The sequence below is a fragment of the Phoca vitulina genome, unplaced genomic scaffold, assembly GCF_004348235.1.
Source record: "Phoca vitulina isolate PV1807 unplaced genomic scaffold, GSC_HSeal_1.0 scaffold38, whole genome shotgun sequence".
In the NCBI taxonomy this organism is placed as follows: domain Eukaryota; kingdom Metazoa; phylum Chordata; class Mammalia; order Carnivora; family Phocidae; genus Phoca; species Phoca vitulina.
Genome location: NW_022589741.1, coordinates 14308251 through 14321200, shown reverse-complemented (window position 1 = coordinate 14321200; position 12950 = coordinate 14308251). Strand labels below are relative to the sequence as shown.

At 41.4% G+C, this 12950-nt stretch overlaps 1 protein-coding gene across 1 annotated transcript; it reads left to right on the top strand.

The window, feature by feature from the left end:
- Positions 1-732: 732 nt before the first annotated feature.
- MPZL2 (myelin protein zero like 2) lies at positions 733-12638 on the top strand. Its single transcript, XM_032428009.1, has 6 exons — positions 733-1134; positions 2125-2291; positions 2569-2779; positions 5529-5676; positions 9209-9284; positions 10806-12638. The coding sequence occupies exons 1-5, from the start codon at positions 1077-1079 to the stop codon at positions 9270-9272; spliced, it is 648 nt and encodes a 215-aa protein (XP_032283900.1). The 5' UTR covers positions 733-1076; the 3' UTR covers positions 9273-9284; positions 10806-12638.
- The last annotated feature ends 312 nt before the right edge of the window (positions 12639-12950 follow it).

Sequence of the window (12950 nt, the reverse complement as noted above, 5' to 3'; positions counted from 1 at the left end):
TCAGATTTTTCCGGACAGATGGCCGCCCTAAAAATGGCAGATGAAATCTGAGGCACAGAAAAGTTATTATGAAAACCTTTTCCTTGAGAGTCCTCTGGGTCCATGGTTCACTTTGGGTGTAATTTTGCGGCAAGAGCATTAGACTTAAGAGTCAGAAAAGTTCCAGTTTTACGACCTGTTGGCTGTGCAACCTTGGGCAAATCACTTACCTTCTCTGGGCTCTTAGTATCCTCTCTGGAAAAATGGGAACGCTTCATGGGAATATTGGGGAGGTGAACTGGATTGAGATAGTAGGTTAAATGAGCAGGGACGATGTCCTGCTTCTTCTTAAAGTTCTTCAAAGTGAAGGGGTCATTAAACATCGAGATTTGTTTGGGTCCGTTTATTTCAGGGGTGTGTCAGGAGAAAGCTACAAGCTAGGAAAGGCGCAGAGATGCATGTGGGTAACATTTAACTAAAAACTGAGGGTATAGGCTGTAGGACTTTTTGTCCGGAGCGGGTCTTGAGACATTCGGATTGTTTTGGAGTCGTGTGAATCCGGTCTAGGCTCCTGTGGCCCCAGGGAGGTGCTTTGGGAAGCGGAGTCACTGCGAGGAGATTTCAACATTCACTTCCCAGGCCAGCGAGAAGCCTGCTTAGAAAACAACAGTGTGTGCGGGGGGCCAAACCCAAAGCTGCTGGGCCGTTCCAGGCTGGTACCAGCTCCTCTGGCTGTCTCTGAGGCCATCCAGAAGCCAGAGCCCCATCAGACGGACTGGGACCTAGAGAGCAGACTGCAGGGCTTGGAACTAAGTGCAAACTGCTTGTAGCATAGAGGGCGGGAGGGAGGAAAGGGAGGAAAGGGAGCAAAGGGAGGAGGGCAGTAGGCAGCTGAGGCCCCACCTTTCATTCCAGCGAAGTGCACCAGCAGAGCCGGGATGAGTCACAGGCACTGGTGCTCAGCTTCCCAGTAGGTGAGGGACTGGCTCTTCTCTCGGGGAAAACGCGGCGCTCGTCCTTACCGGCGTGGCCTTGGCTGGGAGCTGGAGCCCTCGGTCTGCCCGGTCTGGTCTCCGGGGCCAGGGCTGGGTTCCCTCATGTATGGCAAGAGCCCTTCGTGTGCTGGGCTGCTTCTCCTTGGCATACAGCTCACAGGTAAGGGCTGGCGGGCTTCTCTCGGCGTTCGCTCCTTCCCTGCCTTCCCCCCCAGAGTTAGCCAAGTGTCTCCCAAGTCGCCAGAGTTCTGTTGGGGAGCCTGAGCCACAGTGACGGTCCGTTCTGGTTTTGACTTTACTTTGAAACTGAAGTTGGTGGGTTGTTTTTGGAGAACTGATTTCGGACAAACAGGTTTAGGTGTGTTTCAGCTGCTAGTGATTCGGGCACAGAGAGGGCTTTCTAATCTCAGGTTACAAACCCTTTTTTGTTTGTTTCTTTTTCCGTGTGGCTACTCTCAACCTCCCACTGCAGGCAGGACTTGGCACTGGGATTTCTGTGTGTGGGTCTTGTCTGGGACTTGCAGTAGCCCTGGAAAAGTTGAGAATTTCAGGAGAGAGCACACCCCCCCCCCCCCATAATTTTGAAACTGGCCCAACGTGCAAGTTCTCAATGTAAATATCACGGTAAAAAAAATGCCACGTGGTATAGAGGTTCCAGGCGTGCAAGCAGAAGCTGGCCTGGGTTGACGAATTCAATTTCTGCAGAAGACTAGGAACAGTATGAAATCATGACCTAACAAGGACCCTTTCTGGACAACTTAGAGGGGACCACGATACACACAATACATAATGCTTAATCTGAATACATGTCTAATTCATGTTATGATTAGTTTTGATTTGTTTCTGCTTTCAATTTTATTTGCCAACGTCTGCAGTTTGCTAGAACAGTTTGCAGTGGGTACCGTGAGGCTGGGGTATGGTGCCGTGGCGAAAGTGAGCACTAAGAAGGCTCGCTGGGTGGTATTTTTAGTTCTGTGGCATGGGAAGGCCACAGGTGCATGTAGGTGGGAGTATGCAGACTCAGGATGAAGTAAGTCTGAGAGCTGGGGCATCTCAATTCGGTCTCGTGCCGCACTCAGACATTTATTTTAGCAGTGTCCGCAGAAATTGTCTCAATCCACATCTTCCCTTTTCCTTTTCTTTGCGGCAGCCCTTGAGCTGATAGCTGCAGTGGAAATTTACACCTCCCAAGTGCTAGAGGCTGTCAATGGGACAGATGTTCGGCTAAAATGCACTTTCTCCAGCTTTGCCCCTGTGGGTGATGCTCTGACAGTGACCTGGAACTTCCGGCCTCGAGATGGGGGGCCTGAGCAGTTTGTAAGTAGATTGTTGTCATTGGCCGGGAGACTCTTGGTTGGGAAAATAAGCCAGTCTGTTTCTCTTTGCCCTTCCTGTGCTTTTCTTAGCAACAAGTACAGGGCAAAGCTGAGAAACAATTCTTGGGACAGAGACAGACAGAACTGAGAGGTCCATCAACGGGAGAGCAAGAGGTTCTTGGGGGAGAGCTGCAGATGGGGCAGTGAGGCTGGCTCCCTCCATCTCGGCCTCCTTGCCCACGTACTGAAGAAGACCTTTGGCCACTTCTCCCTTCTAGGTATTCTACTACCATGTGGATCCCTTCAAACCCATGAGTGGGCGTTTCAAGGATCGGGTGGTCTGGGACGGGAACCCTGAGCGGTACGATGTCTCCATCATCCTGTGGAAGCTGCAGTTTAATGACAACGGGACATACACCTGCCAGGTGAAGAACCCACCTGACGTTGATGGGCTGATAGGGGAGATTCGGCTCAGCGTCGTGCACACTGGTAGGTCGGGCAGGGGAAAACGGTTTGGGGAAACGTAAGAGCTTGTAGAAAAGAGAGGGGTAATCTTTTGTGATGGCTGAAAGGGTAGAGAGCAGGGCTAGCCCTTCAGATCCGCAATCCACAGAGGGAGACTGAAGAGTGGCGGGGTAAAAAAGAGAAGGGCTTTGTTTGGCTGTGGCAAGAAACACGAAGTTAAGCAAACGGACCAGGGAATCTGTTACAGAAATGGCATTGAGATTGGAAAAGAGAGAGGAAGCAATTCTCTGATAAAAGACTAACAATAGATCCATTCATTCACTCATTTATTCACCAGATATTATTGAGTACCTACTCTGTGTCAGGCAGTGTCCCGCACTTGACCCGTACTAGCTCATTTAACTCACACAACCACCCTAGGCGGCAGATACCAATAACAACAGCTCTCCTTTATTAAGTACTCCCACATGCCGGGGGCTTTGCATACATTAATCTTTATATATCACATCAGCTTATTGTGCTCTTAGTGCTCCACATTTTACTAATGAGGAAACTGAGGCTCACAGAGATTAAGTCACTTGTCCAAATTCATGGAGCTGATACATGGAATCGTTTAGAACTCAAACCCAAGCATCTTTGACTCCAAAGCTGTACTCTAAACGAAGGTACCGTATTGCTTGCAATCCGGTAAAGGCAAACCTGGAAACTGCCAGATAACGAAAAGCAAAGACCATAAAACTTCTGAGTTGTAAATCTGGGTTTGAGCCACTGTTATCATTTAACAACTGTCAATAAATCTTTTTTTCTCTCCTTACAGTGAGAATAATATAGCAAGGATTATGGTGAAGATAAAATGAGATAATAGATGTAAAAATTCCCCAAACTCTCGACTTGCACTGAAAAAAATATTTGTTTGCATTGAAAATTATAATAGCTACCACATATTGAGTATTTATTATGTGCTGGCACAGCATGGAAAATTTACACGAAATTTTTTTTTTTACTTTATTTATTTATTTTTAGTGATCTCTACGCCCAATGTGGGGCCCGAACTCACAACCCTGAGATCAAGAGTCCTGTGCTCTTCTCACTGAGCCAGCCAGGCGCCCCCAGGAATAGAATTTTTTAAATAAGAACTCAAGAAATGGATATTGTTACCCCTATTTAATACCCTGAAGAATCTGAGGCTCAAATAAATTAGTTACCCCAAATCACACAGCTAGTAAATGGTGGAGCTAATATTTTGATCTAACTCTCTCTGGTGCGTGCTCTTAACCAACACATAATATTACTACCCAAAATGTATAAGCCTGTAAAGTGGTAGGATTTCCTCCTTTCATTCCTAGTATCATCCTTCGGGGGCCCCATCAATAGGGCTGTGTGACCTTGGAGAAGTCATTTGAGTACCGAAAGACGTATTGGAATGTCCTGGGACCTCAGTTTCTGAATTCATCTGCAGCTAACCTGCATGAACAGGTTAGACAAGAACACATGGTTCTTACACATACTGTGATCACTACTCTGAGAATCTAGTGAAAGCCACGTCTCTGCTTCCCACAAAAATGTACACAGACACACAAAATGACATGGAGTTTGTGGGCTTATGGCTCCCCTCTATCCCTGTCCTCCTTCACAGACTCCAGGCTGGGAACTCCTGGGCTAGACATTTCTCTAATGTCTTTTCTGGCTCTGAGGGTTTACTGAAGTTTATTTATTTAATTTTTCTTTTTTTAAAGATTTTATTTATTTTTTTGTCAGAGAGAGAGAGCACAAGCAGGGGGAGCGGCAGGCAGAGGGAGAGGGAGAAGCAGGCTCTCCACCAAGCAAGGAGCCCAATGCAGGACTCGATCCCAGGACCCTGGGATCATGACCTGAGCCGAAGGCAGACGCTTAACCGACTGAGCCACCCAGGCGTCCCTTTATTTAATTTTTTTTAAAAATGATTTTATTTATTTATTTGAGAGAGAGCACAGAGGGAGACGGAGAAGCAGACTCTCCGCTGAGCAGGGACTCGGGGCTCGATCCCAGGACCCCTGAGATCATGACCTGAGCCGAAGGCAAATGCTTAACCGACAGAACCACTCAGGAGCCCTGGGTTTACTTAAGTTTAAATCAGAAATCTGACTAAAAGACAAGGGACCCAGGCTTCCCAGATTCTGCCTGGTTTAGGGACCTTTCCCTCTAGGTTCCCTCTTGTTTCATTTTATCTACTAGACTATAGTTACTGATTTACTTGCCTATCTTCCCGGTGGGCATGAGTTCCTTGAAGGTAATATCTTTTTTGGCTTTGTATTTCCACTGCAATGTCTGAACATAGTAGGCCCTTAATAAATTGGAATAAATGACTGACTGAATGCCAGAGGTGAGAGGGAATTGAGGAGAAACAGTTTGGGCGCTGGGTTTGATGAGGTCAGCAATAACCTTACCCCACGAGGTGGTTCAACTGGCTCAGTAATTCTCCAAGTTTCAGCCTGCATCAGAATCACCTGGAGGACAGGTTAAAACAGATGGCCGGGCCCCTGCCATTCTGGAGGCGCCTGATAATTTGCATTTCAGAGTTCTTAAGAGTGTTGCTGCTACTCCTGGGACCGTAGTTTGAGAACCACTAAAGTAGTCTGTGTAGCTTTCTTATTGCTCCTAGAGTTCACAAGGTAATACGGTAGGAGAAAGGAAGATTCCATTTAATGATGAAAATACATCCTTCTTCTCGCTTTAGATTTCATCACGTCCCTTCTCTTTTTAGAAACATGAGATCCACTTTTCTTCCTTACAGTCCGCTTCTCTGAGATCTACTTCCTGGCCCTGGCCATTGGCTCTGCTTGTGCACTGATGGTCATCATAGTAATCGTGGTGGTCCTCGTCCAGCATTTCCGGAAGAAGCGCTGGGCTGAGAGAGCTCATAAAGTGGTGGAGATAAAACCGTAAGGCTGGGCAGTTCTGGGAAGTCTTCTTCTAATACTCTTTTATCATGATTCTTGGTATTTTACACTTGGGCTAAATGATTGTTGAACAGATGTTCTTCACTCTGAGTAAGTCTTGTGAAAGAATTCAAATTCACAGGATGGATAAATTAGGGTGTGATTTAGTAACTTTAGAAAAGCTTTCTTAATTAATTTCACAGAAGATTTCATTATAGGCTTTATTATGGAGGATTTGATATTATCAGAATCTGCTTATATAAAACTTTTCTAGGACATTCCTTTACTTTTATTTATTTATTTTTTTGATTTTTTAAAAATTTTATTTACTTATTAGAGAGAGAGAGCATGAGAGGGGGGATGGTCAGAGGGAGAAGCAGACTCCCCGCCAAACAGGGAGCCCGATGGGACTCGATCCCGGGACTCCAGGATCATGACCTGAGCCAAAGGCAGTCGCTCAACCAACTGAGCCACCCAGGCGCCCCGGACATTCCTTTACTTTTAATGTAAAGTGTACATTTGTAAGGACCACTGGGCAGTCAGCAGGGGCGCCACTAATCAGTGCCTAGGAAAGTCAGCCATGCTGATAGAAGGTGCTCAATAAATATGTATATTTTTTGAGATGAAATTTACCTACCATAAACATTCACCTTTTTAATGTGCGCAAAGTTGTGTGACCATCACCACTGATTCCAGAATTTTCATCTCCTCCAGAAGAAACTCCATGCCCTTTAGCCATCACCATTGTTGCCTCCCACCTGCCCCTGACAACTACTAATCTTTCTGTCTCTATGGATTTGCCTATTGTTCAAAGGTGAGGAGAACGTAAAGTGCCCCCAAACTGAGAAGGCACTTTGAAACGAAAAGGAAGTAGGCAACTCCATACAGAATACACAGAGTTTTATGCTGAGTGACTTACTGACAGGGAGGATCAAGAGGACTGCCATCTGGACAGCAGCACAGCTAGTCACCTCCGAAGTCCCATGTTTTAGTTTGATGGTTTTATTTGTCTATTTATTTATTTGACAGAGAGAGCACAAATAGGCAGAGCAGTAGGCAGAGGGAGAGGGAGAAGCAGGACCCTGGGATCATGACCCGAGCACAAGGCAGACACTTAACCAACTGAGCCACCCAGGCGCCCCTAGTTTGCTGGTTTTAAAGGAGCAGGATGTGTGGGGGCGTGTTCGCATACACGTGATTGATCGCTAACGTTTAACAGACCTTCTGGCACCACCTTGGCTCTGCAGAAAACTATGTTATCTGCACCAGTATCTTAATGGGCCCATTGAAATCCAGAATAGGCTCCCTGGACATTCTGGTTTTGGAATGTGACTGTGGAGTTTGAACATTTATCTTTTACATTGCATCTGATACAATACTCTAGAACATGTAGCCCTGAAGAGGTCATCAAGCAGACTACAACAAGATGGTGGGTCAAAGATGGAGTCAGTATGGCCAGCATTTCTACACCTATTCTGGACATTTCATATAAATGGATAATCATACAGTGTGGCCTTGTATGTCTGCTTCTTTGACTTTAGTATAGTATTTTCGAAGTTCATCCATGTAGAGTGTATAGTAGTACTTCATTCCTTTTTATGGCTGTATAATATTCCATTGCATGTACATACCACGTTTTGTTTATCCATTCAATTGATGGACGTTTAGATTTTCTCTACTTTTTGGCCAATATGACTAATGCTGCTATGAACATTTATTTATAAATTTTTGTGTAGACATATGTTTTCAACTGTCCTGGGTATATACCTAGGAGTGGAATTATTGGAACATATGGTTACTCTATTTTTACCTTTTTGAGGAATTGCCAGACTGTTTTCCAAAATAGCTACACCATTGTATACTCCCACCAGCAACATATGAGCTTCTAATTTGTCCATATCCTTGACAACACTTGTTGTCTGACCTTTTTTTTTATTTTTATTTTTTATTTTTTTTTTTAAAGATTTTATTTATTTATTTATTTGAGAGAGAGAGAATGAGAAAGAGAGCACATGAGCGGGGAGAGTCAGAGGGAGAAGCAGACTCCCTGCCGAGCAGGGAGCCCGATGCGGGACTCGATCCAGGGACTGCAGGATCATGACCTGAGCCGAAGGCAGTCGCCCAACCAACTGAGCCACCCAGGCGCCCTGACCTTTTGATTATAGCCACCTAGTGGGCGTGGAGTGGCATCTCACTGAGGTTTTGATTTGCCTTTTCCTAATGACTAATGATGTTGGGCATCCTTCCATGTGTTTATTGGCCATTTGCATATCTTTTTTTTTTAATATTTTTATTTATTTGTCAGAGAGAGAGAGAGCACAAGCAGGGGGAGTGGGAGAGGGAGAAGCAGGCTTCCTGCTGAGCAGGGAACCTGATGTGGGACTCGATCCCAGGACTCTGGGATCACGACCTGAGCTGAAGGCAGACGCTTAACCGACTGAGCCACCCAGGTGTCCCGGCATTTGCATATCTTATTTGGAGACCTATCTATTCAAATATTTTGCCCATTTACAAGTTGGGTTGTCTTTTGTGGGTTGCCTTTTCACTTTCTTCTTCATGTTCTTTGAAGCACAGAACTTCTTAATTTTGATGAAGTCCAATTCATCGATTTTTTCTTTTGTTGCTTCTGCTGTTGGTGTCATATCTAAGAAACCACTGCCTCACTCAAGGTCGTGAAGATTTATGCTTGTTTTCTTCTAAGAGCTTTACAGTTTTAACTCTTCCAGTAGGTCTTTGATTGATTTTGAGTTAATTTTTGTATATGGAGTGAAGTAGGAGTCCAAATTCATTCTTTTGCACCTGCAGTTTTTCAGTTGTCCCAGCACCATTTGTTTCCTTTCCTCAAGAAATATTTACTGAAGTAAATAGAATTGATTTTAAGAAGCCCAATGAACCCAACTCTGATGTTAGGGTTTGACTACAAAGCAATAAAGATGGCTTCTAGGTCAACGCAGATTTTTTTTCTTTTTTCTTTTCTGAATAAGGAGTGGGATTAGAGGCTGGAACTAATGATAAACTAAGGTGTCTGCTTTAACTCCTTCAGGTTCCCACATTGTATCCCCATCTAAAAGTATTCTGGGAGCGCCTGGGTGGCTCAGTCAGTTAAATGGCTGCCTTCGGCTCAGGTCATGATTCCAGGGTCCTGGGATCGAGCCCCACATCAGGCTCCTTCCTCAGTGGGGAACCTGTTTCTCCCTCTCCCTCTGCCTGCTGCTCTGTCTACTTGTGTTCCCTTTCTCTCTCTGTGTCAAATAAATAAATAAAATCTTTAAAAAAAATAAAAAATAAAAAAAAAATAAAAGTATTCTGAAGCATGTAGAGGTTCAGAGACCCAGGGTCATGTGGAGGCATGTGTATTATTAGATAGATGGCACTGGTGGTTTAGCTCTCTGTAAGCTTGGATCTATTCCCAGATGCATTTAATGCTTCCCAAAATACGGGAGAAAATACATCGCCCAAAGCTTTCTTTCTAAGATTTACCTCCCTTGCTTCTTGTCATTTTCACCTGACATTGGTTTCTACTTCTTTGTTACAGAAAAGAAGAGGAAAGGCTCAACCAAGAAAAAAAGGTCTCCATTTATTTAGAAGACACAGACTAACATTCTTAGATGGTGAGGCTCATAAATGAGTTGATTTCTTTCCTTAGCTTTCTTGTCTGGCCCATCTCTAATGTGGATCTCCCAGATTTTAGGACTTCTACATGAAATTAGAGGAGCTGGGTCGGGGAGGTAGAAGTCTTCTATTAGTGTTATGTACAGCTTCCTCTTTGAGTGTGTTTTGTGCAAAGGATGAGGCAGTGAGACCCTACTGCCATGGAAGATGGGAGAATTCTAAGATTATTTGAGGCTTGGTGGTTATGTTTACCATGACCAAGAATAATAAATTCACTTTCAACATGTAAATAAATCTTTATTTTTTTAAATGAAAGAAGCAATATCTGCTTGTTTTATTTTATTGTAAACCAGTTGTGGCATCAAGAGAATAACTCACTGGGTATGTCTGACATTTTGGCGGAACTTTCATACTACTTGGAATTGATTTCAACTCCTTTCATCTAGTTATTGGGACTATGAATCTAATTTTAGTAGTGTGTAGTTTTATTTTTCTAGTTTTCAGGTTTATTATGCTTAAAGGGTAGGATGATTTATTTTTCATATGATCAGAATTTTTCCTATTCTCCGAAGCAGGTCCACTATTATTATTTGCAAAAAGAGTCACATTTTTGTAAACTAAAGCTTCAGGGAAAGCCCTCAAGGATTTATAAAATAGAATACGGAGAGAAATGATTCTGTTGTAAACCCAGAAGAATCTAGTATCAGAGAGAGATTTTACCAAGGGCTATTGTCTTTTTAAAGCCAAGCAGATTCTCTAACAAGTCAGGGTCATGGAAAATAAAGATGGAAATGAAAAGAAATTTAAGGAACTAACACAATCGAGTGCAATGTGACTGGATGTCCTCACTGGATGGATACTAGTTTTAACAAACTAGTTGTAAGAAGATTTTGGTGGGGAGGGCAGTTGGGAGTCTTGAATATGAAAATTTTGGAAAATGGATAATATTAGGGAATTACTGTTAATTTTTATTAGGTATAATAAAGATTTTGTGGTTATAGAAGAGAATGTCCCTATCTTAAATATACATTTATATATAATATACATTTATTACATATAAATTTATATATGTATTTATATATAACAAATTAAAAACCAAATAAATATATGGCAAATAATACAAAAAATGCTTTAAAATTAGGTAATGGGTGAATTCTATACACTGTCTTTTCTACTTTTCTGTGTGCTTGATTTTGTTTATAATAAAAGGGGAGAGAGAGAGAGAGCAGGAGAGAGAGAGAGAGAGAGAGAGAAGGCATGCATGTGTGTGAGTGAGCTATGGATCATCCAAGTGTCCATGCAAGGCAGAGGCTATGAATTAAGGAAATTGACACTGAGAACTATGTAACAAGGATCAGGAAACATCTTTTAAAAGTTGAATTAGGAGGAGAACAAGTCCATTAAGAATATTTTCCTTCACAGTGGTGAACATATCTAATAATATATATGTAATTCATAATTCCAGGTATCTCTATGCACTCTTCCCAAATGCATTATCCATTTAAACTTTTGTATTTCAGAAAGCTGAAGATTCCCAAGAACAAGAAATTTAGGATAAGCTGAAGTTGATGGAAGCTTTTCTTTGGCTTTTCCAGTTGTGACCTGTCTTCCAAGCAGCTCTGCAGTACATAACCATCTAGATGAGCAACATCTCTCTGGAGCTGGCAAAGGCCCTCTTGAGCAGATACCAACAAACTCACACACAGTCTATTACTAAGGTTTTATTTAATTTCAAAGTGCAAATATTTTTCAAATGCCCATTATTAGCCTTTTATACTAAGAAGGTACATTTTTGCCCTTAAACACTCCTTGTGGATTATTAATTGTACACACATACATTGGTATCAAATGAGATGAGAGCCAATTTGTCTGTCATGACGTTTCCTTTAACATACTAGTTTCTTTAGAGTAGCACTTTTGCTACTTAAGTTAATGTGTTTACTCTTTCCTTCTCACTCTTAATTAAAAGTGAGCTAATTCTCCCAGCTGTTTTTGATTGATTAACAGTAAATCTTAAATTCAAACTGTTAAAAGAACAGTTTGATTTTTTCCTGGCTGTCCTTAAGTATGGGACACATCTTGTTTTATTGAATTTTTTTCAGTATCCTAGATAATGTTCATTTTTTGTTTTGTTGATCCAAGTTTTATAATAGCACAAATCTAAATCACAGAGTAGCTAGAAAAGTTTATAAATGCTTGTAGATTGACAAATGCCACCCCAGGATGAATCACTTGTCGCCCTTTTTTTTCTGTGTTGTGAAAAACAACCAAAAGTGCAGGTTTTTCATGAGCGGTGAATACTGTTTAGCTTACTATTCAGTTATCTATAACAACAGAACAAAATCTAAGTTCACTTGCAGACTGGAATCATTAAGCAGTTACATGGAAGGATTCTGAAATAGTACATTACAACTGTAAAAATTTAGGGCTGGTGAAAAAAATCAACCCTATATGATGATAATTTTGTACAGTGTTATATAAAGCTCTGAGAACTGGATGATATTATTTATTTTTTTTCCTTTTCTTTATCTTATTTTTGCTTTAATTTACTTGCTTACTTTGTGGGAGGGAGGATTTGGTATGGGGCAAAGAAATACCAAAACTAATAATATGAAACCAACTTTGTTCGTTTTTTCCCTTATACTAGTAGAGAAAGCAAACTTTATAAGTGGGCTATGGAAAGAAGAGTGCTTTTTAAAGTGTTTAATCTCCCATTGTCTTTCCAAACTTAAGCTATAGCAGCATTTGTTCAAAATGTACAAAACATCTGAAGGTTTAGTTGCTCCCTCTCCCCCATCTTTATAGTCTAATATTTTCAGTTTTTACTGACTGGGCCAAAGATGTTCTTTCTTTTAACAAACTGGAATTTTCAAATAGTTACCTGTATTTAAAGATGCTGAACTTTGATATTTTTTTCGGGTATTTTAAAATAGTTGGTACAATTTACATATGAACCTTGATTCTGATTCATTCCATACCTGTCTCATTTTGTCTTTTACACTAAAAAAGTAGTCTTAATACTTAGTTTTAAAACTAAAAGTTAGATTTAAAGGTCTATATTACCTTTAACTCACATTTTCTATTTTTTTCCATAATTCAGCCTTTGAAAATAACATATTTTTTCAAACAGATGGCCTGGATGATGTTCCGTAAGTGTAATGAACAAGTGGTTAAAAACTCATGGAAAGTCTTTTCCAGTAAAACTTGTAGCTTGTGTCTTGGCTAAATATTCAGGGGTTAATATGACCCTGTTGTTCAGTGTCTTCTTCCTAAAGATAACTTTTGTATTGTAATTTATTTTTTATTGTGCCTTAAACACATTTGTAAATAACCTTTAGTAATAAAGAATTATCAATTATATAATTTGCTTATATACAAATCTAAACATTTTACACAGCAAGTACCAAAAAACAGATGGTTATATATTTTATCTTTACTGAGGAGTTTCCTTAGAAGGAGGGAGTCTGGAAGCCAATAATGGATAAAATTAGTTTATACTGGATAAATGTATATGGATTTCCACATTGCTTTGGACAACTGGGAATTGGGCACGACAAACTACTTAGTTTGGGAACGCTTCTGAAGGAAGGGTATCATCTCTTCTGTTCGGTACTCTTACATTACCTTCTCAATAGAGAAAATCACTAGCTTTCACGTCTGGTAAC